The following is a 21,322-nucleotide window of genomic DNA, read 5'->3' as shown; positions in this document are numbered from 1 at the left end:
GGTCCACATCGAATGTAACTTCTCTCAAAGGGAAATCTGCAAACAGTGACTTATGCAATATTCGCTGTTCACACTCTTTCAGATTGGCACGCGCTTGACAACAATTGTGAAACAGCACGGGGTTTTCGCAACGAAACGTCCCGACGAAAGAGACGGCACTATCAGTTCAGGAAAGCATATAGATATGTTGTCATTTTGGTTTCATATTTTAGACGTGCTTGCTAATGGAAATTACCCCCTAACATCCGCGCAGAGTGATTTTCAAAACCAATAAATATCACAGTGCTTAAGAAAAATCTTGGCGAACAGCGCCACTACGTGTTCAACACCAACATTTTAAGGAAAATTACCTCTTGAAGCCAAATGAAATAAAACCAAGTTTACAGTATGCCTTTTTACTGTGTTTGAGAATTACGTAACAAATGATTAAATATTTTTCATAAAACAAATTTTGTTGTAATATCGTTAGGATTATATACAAAAATAACGGGGTTTTTTCCTACTATGCCAGACCAACTGTTGCTATGGTTACTTCCTCACGAGAACGCGACTACTGTTCACGAGTATTATTTGGTACTTTCTGACCAACTCGGACTCGACATTTACTGGTAACCGAAACGTGGTATTTTTTTTTTTTTTTTTGGCTTAGTTTTGAGCGGTTCAAGCCCTTCAAATCCTTGTCATTAGATATATATAAATCTAATTTTGAAAATGTTTTGACCATCATTTTCTAAAATGTAATAAAACAAATACAGACTCACTCATAGCCAATGGGGCAAATACTGTGAAAACAATTTTTTTATTAATGTGTTCACTGGTTGTCTTTCTCATTGGTTGTACTTGAGAAAAATAAATGAGAGATTTTTTTTATTATTGAACTTCATTCCCTATGTACTGTTGTTCTTAAACCAAAACTATCTATGAAAATGTTGATGTCTGAGAACTTTTCCTTAGATTCTGATCACAGTCTCACAAGCTCACTGGAATTAAAATTTGTGATTTGACATTTTCCTGCGTTATCAACACCAAACAGCAAGTCAAAGTTCAAGAATAAAGAGTATAACCTATTAACAAATCAAAAGCACGCAGCTTTTCTTCATTTTGTTCATCATCCTTTGCTAAATTAAATTACAAACTGTGTGGAGCATTACACTTTTTGTTTACCTTGACCAATTACACAGTACAGTGCAACACGTTTATACAACACAAAGAGACATTAGACATAGTTCCAAATGCATAGGATAGAATCAACAAAAACTGTGAGCCTACAGAGAACTTTAAATACAACCCTGATTTCAAACTCAAGTTAAAATACTGAATTAGTCCTCTCTGATCTGTATGGTTAGGCACTTGTAAAAATAAGTTACATTTTCCCCACAGCTTTCATCTTTTCTTTCTAGGTATGGCTGGATCATAGATTTGGATTTGGGATGGCAGCATTAAGCAAATAAAGCAAAGAGCATATGGACCTTCAGAATAAGGAAACAAATGTAGAGGAGAATAAAAAGAACCCCTCCGAAATCTCCCAAAGCCACTTTTCCTTAAGCCCTTCTTGCAAAGAGACGTAATAGTTGGATGGCTTCATGAAATACAGCATTCAGCATCCTACAGGATCAAGGAGCAGGTTTTTTTTTTTTCTTTTTTTTCCAGATAAACAAGAGGGGAAAGGGAAAATGGGCTACAGACAAACTGTGTGATGGAGAGGAGGGAGTGGAATGATCAGGCTGAATTATTTCATCCAGGACAGAAGTTGGGACTTTATGATGACTTCTCCTTCCTCGCTCTGGGAGAATCTGCTCCACTGGCACCAACAGATCCATTCACACCATTAGCTGTGAAAATTCAAATGAGAAGATGCTTGATGTAAGTGTTAAGCAGTTCATTTTGTAGTCTAGGTTCCTGAAGTTCTGTTACTACCAGTCAAAGGTTTCATCAACTCACCAAGGCTGCATTTATTTGATCAAAAATACAGTCTAATGGTTAGACTGTCACAGATACTTGTAGCCCAAAGGTTGCGGGTTCGAGTTTAGAAATGGGCAGGAAATGTCGATATATACCCACAACTGAGGTGCCCCTGAGCAAGGTACTTAAACCCCAATTGCTCCTTGGGCGCCGCAGCAAAAAGGGCTACCCAGAGCTCTGTGTGTGTGTGTGTGTGTGTGTTCACAACTCACTGTTTCTAATGTGTGTGCACTAACTTGGATGGGTTAAATGCAGTGGTCAAATTCTGAGTATGACCTTGGCTGTCGCCAGTTTTTCACAATATTTCTGTTTTTACTCTTTTTGATTAAATAATTGCAGCCCCGGTGAGCATAAGAGACTTCTTTCAGAAACATGAAAATGTTTCAAACATTTGATGTGTACTGCATCTTCAAGTAGAACGATGCCACTAAAAGGGACAGTTCACCCAAAAATGATTTTGCTTAAAAGCAATACACTTTAAAAACAACTCTGTATTCACAATACCATACAGCCTCAAGTGTTTATTGCTTAAATGTAGATTCTAGATGTGCTTGATGTTAAACGTGCAATAAGCCACAAAACTAGAACTCAGTACAGTACTTGCACTGACTTGCATACACCCAAAGCATGCATACGCACAATCTCTCAGACAGCATACGATCCAGAATTCAGTTATGTTTATTGGCTTATTGCACTTCGATGGTCAAATACACACAAAATTGTCAAAATGCCATTTTGGCGAGTATTCATGAAAACGCTTATGTCTTACGTAAACAGATGCATGTCTGTTTATTGGTAAAACAAAGTGACAGCAGCCTCTAAAATGACTCATATCATCAGTCATATCGCCCACCCATAACTGGAACATTAGAATAGCATGTGGTATTTAAATAAACGTGTTAACTGATCTTAAGTGGGCAATACTGACCTTTCTTTGATTTGCTCTTAGAAGAGGACGATTTCTTCTTTAAGGTTTGAGTCTGTGCGTGTTCTCTCCATCGTCGCAGCTGGAAGTTGATAAATTTCCACATCATAAAAGCCTGAGTGGTGCATATTGCAGCCAGGACAGTCACCCTGAGAGAAACAGAGTGCCATTACAAACAGCTCCTACAATAATACAGCAAAAGGTTGTCATTTCTTTTCCATCATCTGGTGTTTAAATGAATCACGTCCATCCAAAAGGCTCTCACTTTCAGCAGAAAAGCTTTTACAATGTGATTACATATTATGCATGTTAGGAGTTGAGACTTCTTTTTTGACTGGAAATTTTGGGCCACTAGAGCAAATTTTTATATTTGATGCCGAGGTTTGTTTTCTTTGGCTACATAATTCTGTAACCATCTCTCAATCTTCTCTTTTATACTAAAAACCAAACACTTCAAAACTAAACTGTGCAAATCAGTTTTGGACAGCATTGCACAAACCACAAAGCCAGCATGGTGCAAAGCATTTGAATTTAATTTGAATTTCTTGAAAAATTAAATCAAAACGGCAACTGCTGAAGAGCAAGCCAAAATGCTTTAAAACATTTGCATGATTTATTTCAAATATTCCTTCCTTTCCTTTGCAATGGACAAGATGAATATCACCCTGCTTACTAGGCCTGGGTTTTGACACAAATTTCACAATTCGATTCGATTATCCTTCACAAACTTTCGATGCGATCCAATATCGTTAATTTTGGATATAGTTCAGGTACAGGACATGGCAAATTTTCTCAAGGAAAAAATAAATAAATTCTAAAGTAATGCTGTAAAATATACCTGAGAGTCACTAATATGGAAGGTTGAAATTTGCTGATTTGAATACAACACTTAAAATATTTGTAATATTACAGTTATAATACTTACTTTAACATTTCTACACCAATTCGTTTTTTGAAACAAACATTTAAATGATGGTTGTCACAAAAACTTGACAGATTTATTCAAACATAAATTCAATATTGAAGAACAGTTGAATATGAATGTTATATGGTGTATATTTAGCAAAATGCTCCTCTCTAGAGTTCATTTTTCTAGCTGACTAATGACTTTATGATCACCGAATAATGTTTTTCTGTAGTAAATGTGGTGTTATGTGACATTGTTTACAAGCTATTGTGGTCTTTCCACGGTTGAAACACTGATTGAGCGATTACATGAAGCAAGGATACAGATTTTGATAAGTTGTACTCCTTCTTTTAACATAGCTTCGGATGTTCATTCATGTTTATTTCGTGCTGTAACCACTATTAAAGTGGAGACGATTAGTGCGCTGCCGCTTCTACAGCGATCCGTCATTCCACATTAATCAGCGCCAAAACGGCATTTAATATTTGAATGTTGTAATAAAATAGACAAAATTTGAAATCTGAGACTTTGTTTCATATCAAAAGTAACAATAACAAAGCTTATTGCCATTTATTGGATGGTAGGTGCACTACAATGTTCCGTTTATTATCTGACAGGCTAGTGATTTATGAATCGATATCGTTTAAAAAAAAAAATGAGAATCAATATTATTTTTTTACCCAGTCCTACTGCTTACCGAACAAACAGGACATTAAAGCTTCCCTCTGCGGGGTTCAGACCCTGTTTCTCTGCTCCGGCCAGCCCAAATCCCACAGTGAGAACAGACAGGGAAAGAGTCAACAACCGGCCCAGCACAAACAGAACAGCCCACACTGTAAACCTGTTAACATACACAAAATGCTTCATAATGGTCAAACATCCTTTCCTGAGCTTCAAAAGCAGAAATGTGCTAATAAATATACAACTTCCCTGTGCACAGTAAAATTCATTTATTAATGTTTATTAACTGGACATGGTCTGTGCAATTAATAGCACTCACCCGGTCTGCCTGTCTTCATTGCTGAAGTAAATGAGTCGGGATACATGGAAGAGGAGCTCAACAAGGTAATGCAGAACCAGCAACACCAGGCCCAACCGGTTCAGACTGGAAAACACATCATTAATGGTTTTAACATGAATGAAATTACTGTATTAATCCTTAAAAAAAAAAAAAAAAAAAAAAAAATGAAAAATAAAAAAAAATTTAATCTGTAATTGACAATCATGTCAACTTTACACCATAACATAAAACAAAACAACAACAATAATAAAAAACAACAACAAAAAAAACACAAAAAAAAAAAAAAAAAAAAAAAATATATATATATATATATATATATATATATATATATATATATATATATATATATATATATATATATATATATATATAATATATATATATATATATATATATATACACACACACACACACATACAGATTTAGACATACACACATATATATGTGTAAATATATATGTTATATATGTGTATATATGTATGTGTGTATATATATATATAAACACACATATTGAAATATATATATATATATATATATAAATTTTTTTTTTTGATGAATAGTAAGTCTCATTTATGTGGAAATGAAATCGAAATCTTTTGTAACATTAAACTAGGGATGGGCATTTTTCAAGTGAGCGTGTAATTTATGTTTTAGTACAAAATGTGTGCCCTGACAACGGTTTATGACGATAAATAAACATGACATATCAATTGCTTACTTCAGAACGTAGGCTCCTGTGATGTGGACCATGTAAAGACTGATATAAACAAGCTGACGAGGAATGTCCTCCTGAAAAATAAAATAAAACCACATTTACTAAAACGGTTCCATATTCTTAAACTGTCATTGTATACACACATCCGAAAATGTCCACAGTGATTGTCTATTGTCAAGTCCGGTCACAATAACAGGATGCATGAATATGGTTTTCAGTGCACGTTGCGTATCCTCAAACACTTTGCTTGCTTACTTTCTTGGCCTTCTGGAAGTAGAGCTCAGGGATAGCATGAAGCCAGTAACCAAGCTGACAGATGTAGTAGAACTTCAGTTGGAACCTAAAACAAGACAAGCAACTTCTTTAGCATCTCCACGACTCTTGGAAGTCGAATGTCAATGATAATTGCATTTGCAAGCAGTGTGTTCCATACAGTAGGTCTACAAAAATCAGAAGAGAGAATTAGAGGTAGACTAATGCAAGATAATTTGATCAGGAGCCTTGAGAAATCTTTTGAACGGTCTTCTTGATGCGAGCCAGCCCAGCAGATCAGTTTACCAAAGAAGATGCAACTTATGAGTGCTCATGCAGCAGATCGGCAGATGTGACGCAAGATGGAATATGAACCTCCGCCGTTTCACGGTCCACATTGAGAACACCCATCACTTTCCCTTCATTAACCAGCATATTCCATTATTTAAATTGTAAAAATGCAGTGCATTTAAATACATCTGCACTGTACTTACGGCATAAGGGTGTGTGGGTAACCGTCCCACAGGCTGACAGGGTTGGACAGGAGGTTCTCTCAGATGAAGCAGAGTAAGTCAAATGAATCTTTCAGACACGGACCTGCACACAAACTCATTTATATGAAGCAGAGTAGTGAAGCTCTTACAGAAACAAGAATGCTGGCTCCCCACAGGCAGGAGAAGAGGTAGAAGGCACTCAGCTGACCCGACTCATTGAACTTGCTGTGCTTGGTTTTGGAGAAGTGCATCTTCCTGTTGATTTTCTGAACGGTTGTGGATTTAAAAAAAATAAAAATAAAAACATGTATTAGTATTAACAGTGTTGCACCAAAACACTATTAAGATACACATGAACATTTATGGACAAATGTCAGTTGTTTCAGCTAAAATGTTGAAAGTTTATTCAGTTTTTACAGGATACTTACATCCAGCACGTATTCCTGAATAATGGCGTGCATGATAATTGCAACTAACATGTAGAAGAAGACGGTGGCCACATCTTTCAGACCGTAATGGAAGTAATTCACTGCTGTTTCCTCTGGACCTCCTAAAATCCATGATACAAACAAAATATAAGCATAAATATGAACATAATGCTATCTTATTAAAAATGCACGATTGCACACTCATTATGGCCAAGTATGGTAACTTGATTTAATTAAAACCAATGATCTTACACCTTACTGGTTAACCCTTTGAAAGTGAACATTATTATTGAAAAATAAAAAGAGAGAATCATTGTAAAACTAAAAGATGGTGTTGTTTTTTTACATTATTGAGCTCCTTTATATAAACAGCCACAGTAAGTGTCAGTGGCATCAATTATCAGTTCATTAATAAACGTCATTAGTAAAGCTGTTAGACAAAAACTCGTCGGAACAAAACATCCTGATACTCTTGAGGTGTTTTAATTTAAACAAAAATAACAATGTAACAGAAAATGTTAAAACTAGAAAAATATATTCATACTCAAGCTATACAAACAGACACAAAGAAACTGGAGTGCAAATTATATATATATGTATATGTATATATAAAGCCATATACTTACCATTTGCTGGAATTGTTACATTGTATTGTACAGTTATGAACAAAACTGCTACCTTGGATGTAATCTACATGGAAAGAAATATAAAAATGCAGTCAATACACAAATAAATAAAGGAACAGTTCATCTCAAAATGAAAAATCTGTAATTAGAGAATGGCAGGCAGACCTTTACTATTCACGTGCATTGTGTGTAAAATAAGGTTTACAATGCAGATGAATGGTGTTAAAAATAAGCAACATGAGGGTAAGTAAATTAAAGATTTTTTTCTTTAACGTGAATATGACTATAAGGTACATAAAGCAATTATAGATAGTATAAAATAATTTACTTAAATCTGGTTAGAAATGAGCAAAAAAAAAAAAAAAAAAAAAAACTTCATTTCCCATGATGCAGCAGCACTGGCGCTGATATTTAGCAAACTATCGTCCAAATCTAACGGTTGTGCAAACTCTCATTCCTAACGAGTGCTGAGTATGTCACATCATTAGGTTACTGTCAGTAAAAGCTTTTTGGTAGCAAAAATCGTGACCGTGCTGTCGCTGTGCACCGGTGACAGCGCTCACTCATTCTCCGATTGCCACGTAAGACTTCATTAGCGCGTAAAAGTATCCGTGCAGCTACAATGTTACGTAATCATATTTACCAATCAATTCTGTTATTCCGTTCAACACTCCTTTGAATGTAATACATTATCGCACGTGATTTTTTTTATCTCGCGGGTTTAAAACTTCCTTTAATCGCTTCATAGGAAATTCCTCTCTCGCTCTCATGCATCCTGTCTCTGTGAATCAAAATTCCCAGCTATTTTTAATGCAATAAGCATTAAGCACCTGCGCTTGAGAGTAAAACCTACGCTAAAATATTTATATATATATATATATAATTCATAAATATGCAATCGGATTTAAAAACGCAAACCCAAAAAAGTAAGAGTTCTATCTGTAGTTAAAGGAAGTGAAACGGACGAGACTATGATAGAACACAAAAGATCCGTTACATTTCTCATAGAAAAAGGGGGAAAAAATATAACCACTGATCAGGCTGATTTGTCATCTTTGACTCCAAACTGGTTTTAAATCTGTAAGAGTGAATGAATTAATTCAAAAGTGGCTTCTTACCTCAAACATAAGACCCAGCAGAAACACCATAGCAACACAAGACACAATATCCGCGTGGTTTTGGATCACAAACTCGTGGCTGAGCACCGGTGGGTTCTTGTTGTTCTTTTTTCGGATCCCCATCTTGGTGGATGTTGAGAGAACTTTTGTTGAGTGGGAGTGAGGAACACGTCTTCACTATTGTTATAAGGCAGGCACGTCAGTCTTAACGCCTACTTCTGTCTTTCTTCTTCCACCCCCTTTTTTTTTTCAATTTAAGGCACGTTGTACAGTGACAAAAAATGCAGTAGCGCCATCTTTTGGACTGGAGTAAATGAGACGTTTCATTAATTTTAACGTCAAGGGCTCTTTTTAGTGGATAGCGGGGAGGATACATAGTGAATTAAATGAATAAAAATAAATAGAAATGCATGTATATCTAATAAAAATAGCAATTATTACTAAACAGTAAGATATATTATATAATATATGTATTTGTGTATTTACACCTTTGCTTACATTGCAAAGAAATTAAAATCATCATTAGCAATTTAAAAAGTCTAATTATGTAGGGTTATTTTGTAGCTAAGAGGGAACATGAAACATTCAGCTGAATGTCAGCTTCTTAACTTTAGCTTTTGTTGAAGTACACTTAATATTTACACACACACACACACACACACACACACACACACACACACACACACACAAAATTGTAGGTAAAATAATATATTATTAATATATATGATATCATATTTTATTTATTATGCAGGTCAAACGTTAGCAGGTCAAACGTTAGCGGAATAATTAAGATTTATATATATATACAGGTCCTTCTCAAAAAATTAGCATATTGTGAAAAAGTTCATTATTTTCCATAATGTAATGATAAAAATTAAACTTTCATATTTTAGATTCATTGCACACCAACTGAATATTTCAGGTCTTTTATTGTTTTAATACTAATGATTTTGGCATACAGCTCATGAAAACCCAAAATTCCTATCTCAAAAAATTAGCATATTTCATCCGACCAATAAAAGAAAAGTGTTTTTAATACAAAAAAAGTCAACCTTCAAATAATTATGTTCAGTTATGCACTCAATACTTGGTCGGGAATCCTTTTGCAGAAAGGACTGCTTCAATGCGGCGTGGCATGGAGGCAATCAGCCTGTGGCATGCTGAGGTGTTATGGAGGCCCAGGATGCTTCGATAGCGGCCTTAAGCTCATCCAGAGTGTTGGGTCTTGCATCTCTCAACTTTCTCTTCACAATATCCCACAGATTCTCTATGGGGTTCAGGTCAGGAGAGTTGGCAGGCCAATTGAGCACAGTAATACCATGGTCAGTAAACCATTTACCAGTGGTTTTGGCACTGTGAGCAGGTGCCAGGTCGTGCTGAAAAACAAAATCTTCATCTCCATAAAGCTTTTCAGCAGATGGAAGCATGAAGTGCTCCAAAATCTCCTGATAGGTAGCTGCATTGACCCTGCCCTTGTTAAAACACAGTGGACCAACACCAGCAGCTGACATGGCACCCCAGACCATCACTGACTGTGGGTACTTGACTGGACTTCAGGCATTTTGGCATTTTCCTTCTCCCCAGTCTTCCTCCAGACTCTGGCACCTTGATTTCCGAATGACATGCAAATTTGCTTTCATCCGAAAAAAGTACTTTGGACCACTGAGCAACAGTCCAGTGCTGCTTCTCTGTAGCCCAGGTCAGGCGCTTCTGCCGCTGTTTCTGGTTCAAAAGCACACGCCTGTGCACGGGTGCTTCTGGATGTTTCTACTCCAGACTCAGTCCACGCTTCCGCAGGTCCCCCAAGGTCTGGAATCGGTCCTTCTCCACAATCTTCCTCGGGTCCGGGTCACCTCTTCTCGTTGTGCAGCGTTTTTTTGCCACACTTTTTCCTTCCCACAGACTTCCCACTGAGGTGCCTTGATACAGCACTCTGGGAACAGCCTATTCGTTCAGAAATTTCTTTCTGTGTCTTACCCTCTTGCTTGAGGGTGTCAATGATGGCCTTCTGGACAGCAATCAGGTCGACAGTCTTACCCATGATTGCGGTTTTGAGTAATGAACCATGGTGGGAGTTTTTAAAAGCCTCAGAAATCTTTTGCAGGTGTTTAGAGTTAATTAGTTGATTCAGATGATTAGGTTAATAGCTCGTTTAGAGAACCTTTTCATGATATGCTAATTTTTTGAGGATAGGAATTTTGGGTTTTCATGAGCTGTATGCCAAAATCATCAGTATTAAAACAATAAAAGACCTGAATGTTTCAGTTGGTGTGCAATGAATCTAAAATATATGAAAGTTTAATTTTTAATCATTACATTATGGAAAATAATGAACTTTTTCACAATATGCTAATTTTTTGAGAAGGACCTGTATATATAAACTTGCTTAAGCTCACCAAGGCTGCATTTATTTGATCAAACATACAGTAAAACAGTAATTGTGAATATTATTATTCATTATTATTCATATTAATTATTATTAGTTAATATATATTTCCTATTTTAATATATTTTCAAATGAAATTGATTCCTGTGATGCAAAGCTTTATTTTCAGCATCATTACTCCAGTCTTCAGTGTCACATGAGCCTTCAGAAATCATTCTAATATGCTGATCATATTTTATTATTCATTCATTTTCATAATAATTGTGAATGCCCTGCTAATATAAAATGGTGTTGTGGTGTGTAGTTTTAATCAGTAAAGATTGAGAAAACTAGATTTTAATAACAAACCAAAGAAAATGTTATCAATTAAATTTGATGCAGTGACCCCAAAGCATTTGTAACATGAAGTACAGTTATTTGGAACTTGGTTTCATTTTGTAAAACACGTAAAGCAGCATACCAGGCATTTCCTGTTTCATTTTTTATTATTTTTTTTTGTTCACATTAACAACAGCCAAACACGCATACACACAGCACATTGCCAGCATGTAGCTAGATGGTAGTTTCAGATTAGGATGTCAGCAGTCACCAGAATGCACGGTTATTTCCTAGTTTGAAAGAATACGAGGGCCGAGGAGATTGAAAATTGTATTATAATTGTGAGAATGACAACCATTTCTTCTGTATTCAAAGTGTCAGGGAATGAATGATTGCTGTATTTACTTGTATTGTTCCATCCCCTGCATAAATCTAAAGCAGCATTTAGGTGTGTTTTACATAACACATAACTGATTAGTTCAGAAAGGGAGTGGTTCACTCCGTCATCGGAGTTATGAGAAATCATATGGTCTAGAGACGTGACTCGTCGTCACTGCTGATCAGAGCAAGAAGAAGAATGGAAACCCTGGTAAGTTCTGAATGTCTTTTCACACAATTTTAACATTTCCAGGCTGTTTCTGATAGTAAATGTAAATTAATATTACAGCCAGGGGGATTATGAAGGGACAGTTTATGGCTTATCTGAAAACAATAGCATACTGTATGATCTACACATTGCTAACCACTGTATAATGAAGCCTAGCACATGTATTTTGTTCTGATATCAAAGGTAGTTTACATGAAAACGGTATTTACTTGATTTATGTACTTTCAATATGTTTTCTTTAAAATAGTACATAGCAACATATTGCACTTATTATGTAAACTGCACATAGACCTGGTGACAGGCAAGATAAGCTTATTTTTATAGCACATACTGTATCATACACACTGAAAATTCAAAGTGCTTTGCATAGGCATGATAAATAAACAAATAAGTCAGTTAGTCAGTCAATAGAAAAATAGTTTAAAGAACATAAAAATGACATTTCCGGCCCTATATAAATTTACTTTTAATGGATGGAATAGCCTATGGACAACAAATAAATTGTTTCTTTTTAATGTGATATATGTGAATGTTTTTTCTTTCTTTTTTTATTTATTTATTTGTTTTTGTATGTGTGTGTTTGTTTGTTTTGAACTGAAATATATGGAGGTCAAAATATGTTTTGAAATGCTTTTAAAAATAGTTTTTTAATGTGTTTTCAAAATATACAAAAATGTATATATATATATATATATATATATATATATATATATATATATATATATATATATATATAATTGTGAATGCCCTGTTATTAAATAGGCAATTGTTTTTGAAAATGAGTGCACATTTTGTACACAACTTACTTACATAATCATTCATCATTCATTGTGCAATGACTTGTACTGGGCAAAGTCCAGAACATAAATAGATAATAGAAACACATTCAAATAAAATGAAAGTAATGAACACTTAAAGAACTGTATCAATAAGAATTCAAATTATTACAAAGTTCAGTTCATTCATTCACTAATGCATGTTTTAAATCATATTGATGTCCGTCTGTTCTGTCATTCAATACAGGTTATCAGTTTTGGATAAAGACATGAGGAGACTGAGTCAACCAGCTGTTTTCAAATGCTTCTACATATTCAGCATTATCAAGGACATGCCATAAATCATAATCATGACAAATACTGGAAAGAGATTTAGCTGGTTTCGGTGGCTATGCTCTGTTTTTGGACTACTTTTTTATTTAGCAGACATTGGATCAGACTTCTTGTTATCTGTGCAGTATTTCAAAAATGGACATGTCACATGGGCTGCACTGACTCTTGTGTTTGTTCTGCTCGGATCTTTATGCATACAGATATTCAGCTATGCATGGTTCAAAGATGACAAGGAAAATTATGGAGAAGATAACAAGGCTCTGTCCACTTGCCATCTGATCTGTATACATGTACTGCAGATAGGCATTTTTACAAGGTAACTTCATGCTAATTTATCATTTAAATCGATTCGAACTGTGTGGATCTTATATTTCATATATTAAAATGATAGTTCATCCAAAATAAAAATCTGTCATCATTTACTCGCCCTTATGTGTTTTCAAACCTGTATGTCTTTCTTTATTCTGTGGAACACAAAATATATTTTTTATCTGCACAATGAAAGTTAAACAGGCTCTATTAAACAGGCATTCTCAGCTCTGGCTCTTGAGGTTTCCTGCATAGTTTAGCTCCAGCCTTGATCAAACTTACCTGGCAGTAATTTTATGTTAATCCTGAAGACCATCAGCTTGTTCAGGTGTATTTGATTAGGGTTGACGCAAAACTCAACCAACTCAAGCTCAACCTACAGGAAAGTAGACCTTGAGGGCCAGAGTTATAAACCCCTGCTTTAAAAAAAGTAGGAAAGCAAATGAAAGTGTAACATCTACACACTTGGTTGGTCTTCTTTATATGGTCTTCTTTATATTAAGTTATATATATATATATTTACAGACATTTGATACAGACATTTACAACTTAAGTTCATCTTTTGACATATCTGTTATTTTAAGTATGTCCATCTCCTGAAGAAGAGTTTTAAAGTCCTGCGTTCGGACGATACTCAAGAGGAGGAGCAGTTCCATCTTTTTGGCCTTGCTACAGATCTTAGCATGCTTCGCATGTTTGAGGTGTTCCTTGAGAGCGTTCCTCAACTGGTTCTGCAGGTCTATATCATACTGGGGCACAACCATCAGTCTTATCTGCAATGTGAGTCCTGCAGATTAGATACAGTCATTACATGCACATCTGCACGTAAATCTAGTCATGATTTCTCATAAGAAAAAGAAATATGATAAATACACTACCATGCTGTTCTTTTCAACTTTCTATTCATCAGAGAATCCTGAAAATATGTATCATGCCTTCCACAAAAATATTAAGCAGCTAGTGTTAAACTGTTAAAGGGATACTCCACCACAAAATGAAAATGTTGTCATTAATCGCTTACCCCCATGTCTTTCCAAACCCGTAAAAGCTCAGTTCGTCATCGGAAAACAAATTAAGATATTTTGGATGAAAACCAGGAGGCCTGTGACTGTCCCATAGACTGCCAAGTAAATAACAGTGTCAAGGTACTTTAAAGGTTTGAAAGTCGTCGTCAGAATACTCCATCTGCCATCAAACATGCAATCTGGGTTACATGAAGCGACCGGAACACTTTTTGTAAGCAAAGAAAACAAAAATAACGACTTTATAATATAATATAGTAAAGAAAAACACTTAATTTAAATTGTAACAATATTCACAGTATTACTGTTTTTACTATATTTTTATCAAAAAAATACAGCCTTGGTAAGCATAAGAGACTTCTTTGAAAAACATAAAAAAACTTACCATCCCCAAACTTTTGAATGGTAGTTTAAGTTTTAATAGGTTTTAAATGATAATAATAGCAGATATTATATATTAATTTAAAATCTAAGGAAGTTTTATTAAAATGTTTTGGTTGAAAGTATGCTTGTAAAAATGCAGTGACATTTTTGTGCCTTATGAATTTTTGGGGGCCACTTTATGCCTAAATGTGAATATAAAAAAACAAAACAATTAGTTTGACCAAAACTAAAAATGATTAGTAATTTAACAAAAGTCTCTCTCTCTTTGTTTTTCTTTTTTCTTTTTTTTTTTTTAAAATAGACATTAGCATGGCCGTGTCTCTTCTCAACATAGCCTGGGCCATGGTGGATTATCGTCGCTGTTTTCGGCGCTCTCTACCTTACCTTAAAGAGATGCCTTCTGGAATCCCTACAGCCGTATATTTGTTCTACAAAATATTTACCATAACCCCTCGAATCCTCAGCCTCACACTCTTCATCATACTCTCCGCCTTCTGTACTGTAGCCATGGCCTGCATATGGCTGGTGGGAACCATCTGGGCATTCGTGGAGGAGACCGACTTCTGCACTTCACGAGTCCTTGAACATCTTTATCGAGCCATTGTTGGAGTTATTCTCCTTTTTACCTTCTTTAACATTAAAGGAAAGGACACCAAAGTTCACATGACTGTGTATTACATTTTCAGTGTGGGTCAAAACCTTGCTGCACCCATTTTGTTGTTTCTGCTCAAACCGAAACCTGGAGTGCCTGACTACTTCCTGCCCATTTTATTTTTTATATTAGTGTCTGATTCAATGGGACTGGGTTTTCTGGGACTCTATTACAGCCTCCTGCACCCTCGTCAACCTTGCAGAGAGAAAATGACAGAGGAAGATGGAATGGATCAAGTAGATGGGATGAACCATGAGCCAAAAAAACCAACACGTTTTGAGCATTTTTTGCAAATATAATAGTCTTGCTGATAAACTAAACACCTAACTTAATAAAAAAGTGCATATTTATATACATTTAGGTTGGAATTGATAAAGTATGAAGGATCTGTGTTCAAACATTATAACATGTCTGAAAGCTGCTAAGAAAGGTATCATATCTGATTTTACAGGTATGAATGTTGAACCTTAAAGGTTTCATTGAACTTTAAGTTTGTGTTTATTTGTTTGTTTTTATTTTTAATAGTTTGGAGTCGTAATATAAAAAAACAAATTAAATGAAGTCTCTTATGCTCAGCAAGGCAGCATTTATTTGATCAAAAATATAAAGACAGTAAAAACAGTAATTTAATAAATGTTAATACAGTTTAATATGTTTTAAAATGTAATTTATTCCTGTCATGGCAATGCTGATTTTTTAGCAGCCATTACTCCAGTCTTTCATGTCACATGATCCTTCAGAAAACATTCTAATTTACTGATTTTCCATTTTTTGTGGAAACTGTGATTTTTTTTCAGGATTATATGATAATAGAAAGATCTTATAAATGTCCTTACTATTAGTTTTGATCTAATTAATTTATCCTTGATGAATAAAAGCATTTCTTAAAAAAAAACAACAACAATATAAAAAATATAAACATATATATATATATATATATATATATATATATATATATATATATATATATATTACTGACTTCTGAACATTATCACAATTCCTCACAACCCAGAAATCGTGCCTCTGGTCAGTTTTCTGCTAGTAGTTCAATCACTACCACAAAAATAACACAAGATGGCACCGTTGTTCTAAAAATAATCCCTTCTGAAGCACGTAAACACTGCAGGAGACTTTGTTGGCATCATGGAGACTTGTTAAACCGTGAGCTGAGATTTAAAGACTAAAGTACTGAACTTGGTATTTTTTTAATAAAATAATTATAACTTTTATGTAATAACGTAGTTATATTTTTATTTGGCTGACATCTGATACCAGGTAAAAACAAAATAGCAGGCTACAAAAACATTTATTTTAACATAAATTCTACTAATACTCATTCAAAAAACAAGCTGGGATTGTAATTAGCACAGTTAATTTATTGCAACATTAGTTTAATGTATGTATGTCTGACTAAAGCAGAAAGATATGTGAACTTTGACCCTCACAATCTACAGAGTCCAAGAAAGGCTGAGAGATCATGCAGATTGACTGTTTCAGTGCTAATTGAAAGATAATAAACCAATCCAATTCTGTTTTGACTACCGGCAAAATATTGTGGAGTGTGGCAGGATTGAAAGAAGAAGAAAAAAGAGCTAGATAAAGATAAAGAGAGAGAGGGTTCAAATAGGAAGCAGTCACAGCATTTCCTCAGTGTGCCGTTCAGTGAACATCTGTGCGGAGGCGGTGAGCTCACCATGCAAACAGACTGCAGATTTATTCAACAGTAGTAGCATTTCAAATAAACATGAGCACTGCTTTGCAGGCTGCAGGCCTTCTTTCATTTACTCATGTATACATACACACATACAGTGGCCCTGAAAGGTATTTGAACATTTTTCGTACATTTAATTCACACACAGCAAAAAAAAAAAAAAAAATCACCCGAAATGGCATCTACAAACAAATGGTGCTTGAGGTTTTCTCTGCACCTTTGAGTGTTTTTTTCCTTCCAATTTTAAACAATTTAATTCATACATAAAGGGGTTTTATTATTTATTGCATTTGTACTGTTTTGCAAGTTACAGGATTCCCGTTTCGCTCTAAAAGGGTCTAAAAAGTAATTTAAAAGTAATTTTAAAAGTTTGTAGAGATCTCAAAATTGGTGTGATGCTTCCCAAACCCCCCACGATTCAGGCACCCCCACATGCACTGGACACTAGGTGGTGCTATAATACAAAACAAGAACATTTCTGTTATGTCCCTGTATACTTAAAAATCTATTACGATTACGGCTGTTGCGAATAAAATGAAAATGAACTGAAAAGTGTCGATTGAGGCATTAATTAAATATGGCATATTTATTTTCACGCGTTTGTACGCATTGTGCATTATGACCAATCACACATGATTCTTTTGAGCTAATTAATGCAATAGCCAATCATATTCGCTCATAAATAACCAGAGAAATTTAAGCCTTATGATTAGAGGCTAAAGACTGCAGCCCCTAGCATCAGTCGCTAGTAAGCCTCTTGATATTAGTGACCTTTTGATTAAAGGCTAAAGTTGCAGCCACATTAAATATCAATTCGCTAGTAAACATATTTGAGACAGGGGACTGAGGTTGGTACTTGCAAAAAAGACAGTCTATGATATGAGTATTAGATAACACTATCATGTTACTTTTAGTCCCTGGTGCATTCTTGTTCCGAGTAGGACCCGAAGCCGGGTCGCCGGCATGGGAGGCAGGTGAACTAACAACGGTCCTAACCGCTCCACCTCATTCTTGTTCCGAGTAGGACCCGAAGCCGGGTCGCCGGCATGGGAGGCAGGCAAACCAAAAAATAAGTTGCTAGTAAGCCTCTTGAGATCAGGGGAGTGAGGTTTACTTGCACAGCATCTACCAGCTGGCCTCCGTTACAGTCACACCCCTAAACCTCAATCCTATCCGGGTCAGTAAATTATTCACATCCTATCCTGTGCACGGCTTGGAGGTCTAAAAGGCATAGTCCTAAAGAACATAGCCACCTCATTCTTTTCCGAATAATATATAAAAAAGCAACTTCGCCGGCATGGGAGGCAGAGAAAGAGAGAGAGAGAGAGGCTAAAGACTGCAGCCCCTAGATCAGTTACAGTGCGCCTCTTAAGATTGATATGCAAGAGGTTTACCTCACAGCACTGTTGATGGTTTCAGCTGGCCTCTGTGCAGATGCTTGGAGGTCTAAAATAAAAAAAAAAAAATAAAATATCCAAATATAATCTTTACAGAAATAAAAAAAAATAAAAGAACATAGCCAAATATGAGCTTTTCTGTAATAATATATAAAAAATCAACTTTTTTAGGCTATTGTGGAGAGAGAGAAAGAGAGAGAGAGAGAGAGAGAGAGAGATGGTTTCAGCTGACTCCTCTGCTCCTGAATTACAAACCCAGCACAGGAGAAGTCGGTTTCAGCTGACTCCTCCGATCCCAGAACAACAAAACCATCACATGACAATTCGAGCTTTATGTCGGGATGGCAAGGACAGATCTTGCGATCGATCTTGAGAACGATCTGATGCCAATAGTGGGAAATGAAAACACATATTTTCAGTAGAGGCGGACTTAACCATTAGGCAAAAGTAGGATTCCGCCTTGGGTCCCCAAAAGCAAAGGGCCCTAAAGGGCCCCGAAAAAATTGTCCGACAACCGTCTGCGTGTTGATATAAAAGCATGGACACGTGAACATTTGCCGTTTACTGTGTTTATTATCTCGACAACCGTCTGCGTGTTGATATAAACCTTGGGTGTGTAAATGTATAATTTCCAGTTTCATTTTTTCCAGTTTTATTTAAAATTTGTAGTTAAATGACTACGTAGGTAAAATAAATGTATATTAAAGTTTTTAATTAGACAGCCTTTGGAGAGTGCAGGCTATTGTGCAGTGAAAATTACCCCAAAGCACCACCTAGTGTCCAGTCTACTCTAATACTGTTATAACCTGTTTAAAAGTGAATGCTGCATTGCACAAGGTGGAATAAAAACATATAAAATAAAAATGAAAAAACAATAAACACAACAAACAACCACCATTCACCAAGAAAAACAAAACACAAAGTAAACCCAAGTAAAATCCAGCAAAATTATAGCCAAACAATATTATACTATCCCTACTTTGCCTCTGCGCCACCCCCCAAATCACAAAATCCACCCCTGATTTTCAGTAGCTCATCTGTGTCTCTTGGGGAAATTTTGGTTGGCTGTTGGGTTTATTAATACTAATCACATTGTCTGCATTCACCCAAAACTGATTGCTAAAAGCAAAAAATACAGACATTGATAGGTGAGCACTAGCTGCTTCCACAAGTGGGAAGGCTGATGATACGCGGGGCAACATTTTGAGCAATCCAACCAAAAAGCTTCTTCCGCACACAAAGAGCCTTGTAAGTTGCGTTTAATACTGTTAAACAGCACAATAGTCAAGTGAAGAGTCACATTTTTTGATGCTTCCAAGGCTTTGGTGGCTTCCCCGAATCATTCCAGAAATGTGACGATGCCAGTCACTGCTTCTTCACTCAAGTTTCTTAGGCGGGCTACTTCACCTCGTTCTTCCAGAAGCCTGTGAATGTCCTCATACTGACAACTAATAGACTCCAGCATCTTGTGAACAGAATTACAGCACATCTCCACAGATGCTTTCAGCGTTCTTTTGAGATTCTGGAGGTTTGCCTGCTTGTCACTTCTTCACCAAACACGTCGTGCTCAGACGTTTTTGATAGTGTGGTGGACAAGACAGTTTTGAAAATGTGTGCAGAGCAACTCAACCTTGTAATAGAATGATAGGCTGCAACTAAATTTGCCTCTCTGTCCATCACACACACCAATTTCATGAAAAATTCATCAAGGCCAAATTTATTTAATGCATTGATGATGGCTGCCTTAATATTGTCTGCTGTTTTGTGTATTTCTTTATTCCACTTGTAGACGTGCAGTGAACTTGCTCAATTAACTCCCACTTGCAGTTGATATAGTAGAGAGTCACACAGAGATAGCCAGTTTTTCGTCTGCGTATTCTCTGTGTATTTGCTGACTGCTTGAGTAGCGCCCACATGCACCAATGTCAATCAAGCCTTGTGCCAATTTAGAGAACCCATGACCATGTACAGTTTCAAAAGATCGGATGTCACTGCACACAAATTTAAAAGCCAACTGGGTCACAGCATCCTTGTCTTCATGTTTTGGCACCTTAAGCTCTGTATTCTGGTAAAGACGACGGGTGACTGGAGACAGGAGCGCAGAAGATTCCACCGGTCACCGTGGTCACTTCAGGGCAACCAAGTAAATCAGTGTTGACTTCTATGGTTGCATTCAGATAAACTGAAGACTCAAGAATGGCCTCCTTGGTCACTTTCAGACAGACAGAAGACTCAGGAATGACCTCCTCTTCACAACGAGTCGCATTCAGATAAACTGAAGAATAAGGAGCTACCTCCTTAGTCGCAATCAGACAGACAGAAGACTCGATTACCTCCTCTTCATGACGAGTGGGAGAGCAGTGTGCAGCCCAAACACACATTATGGCTACCACCATAACAGGGAAACAATCAGTGTCAGAAGGACTCTGAATCGTCCAAGCCTGGAACAACCTGGTTGAGCACTATGATGGCTATGACAACAGGAGATGTGAGGTGTAGCACTCATGATTGCTGGAGATTCTGACTTGGTTGTCCTGTTAGTTGAGGATTCTGGGATTAGAGCAGGCACTGGGCTGAACTTGGGGGCTGGAGCCTGCACTGGACTCTTGTCAGAGGCTGGAGCCAAATCTGGGTTGTGCTCTGGGATGAAAGTGGGTACAGGGCTAAGCTCTGGGACAAGATCAGGCACAGAACTAAAGTTAAGGGCTGGAGTCATCACTGAACTCTGGTCAGGGGCTTGAGCCGAATCTGGGCTGTGCTCTGGAGTAGATTTAAGGTCTGGGGGAATTCGCATACAGATTTAAGGAGTGTAGGTAAACTTAGAGTTAATTTAATAGTACGAGTGGGCTTTGATGAAAATTCAAGAGTTAGATTTGGCTTCAATTTAGATTCAGGGGTTAGAATGGGTTCCGATGTAGACTCTGGGGCCGGAAAAGACTTGTTACTGAATTCTGGGTTTGAAGCAGACTCATTACAGAA

At 36.3% G+C, this 21,322-nt stretch overlaps 2 protein-coding genes across 2 annotated transcripts; one reads left to right on the top strand and one right to left on the bottom strand.

Moving 5' to 3' along the window:
• Window positions 1–780: 780 nt before the first annotated feature.
• LOC109049015 (translocating chain-associated membrane protein 1-like 1) lies at window positions 781–8,681 on the bottom strand. The gene is made up of 11 exons (XM_042714220.1): window positions 8,449–8,681; window positions 7,331–7,394; window positions 6,705–6,826; window positions 6,426–6,542; window positions 6,277–6,335; window positions 5,786–5,870; window positions 5,534–5,604; window positions 4,795–4,899; window positions 4,492–4,635; window positions 2,891–3,036; window positions 781–1,832 (listed from the first exon to the last, which is right to left on the bottom strand). Exons 1-11 carry the CDS (start codon window positions 8,569–8,571, stop codon window positions 1,759–1,761), a joined length of 1,110 nt encoding a protein of 369 aa, XP_042570154.1. The 5' UTR covers window positions 8,572–8,681; the 3' UTR covers window positions 781–1,758.
• A 2,962-nt stretch (window positions 8,682–11,643) lies between these two features.
• LOC109089226 (XK-related protein 9-like) lies at window positions 11,644–15,585 on the top strand. Its single transcript, XM_042714216.1, has 4 exons — window positions 11,644–11,741; window positions 12,783–13,184; window positions 13,761–13,957; window positions 14,885–15,585. The coding sequence occupies exons 2-4, from the start codon at window positions 12,886–12,888 to the stop codon at window positions 15,532–15,534; spliced, it is 1,146 nt and encodes a 381-aa protein (XP_042570150.1). The 5' UTR covers window positions 11,644–11,741; window positions 12,783–12,885; the 3' UTR covers window positions 15,535–15,585.
• Window positions 15,586–21,322: the final 5,737 nt, after the last annotated feature.

This window comes from Cyprinus carpio, chromosome A24 (assembly GCF_018340385.1).
Source record: "Cyprinus carpio isolate SPL01 chromosome A24, ASM1834038v1, whole genome shotgun sequence".
Classification (NCBI taxonomy): Eukaryota; Metazoa; Chordata; class Actinopteri; order Cypriniformes; family Cyprinidae; genus Cyprinus; species Cyprinus carpio.
The sequence above is the reverse complement of the archived record's forward strand: the minus strand, read 5'-3'. Positions and strand labels throughout refer to the sequence as shown.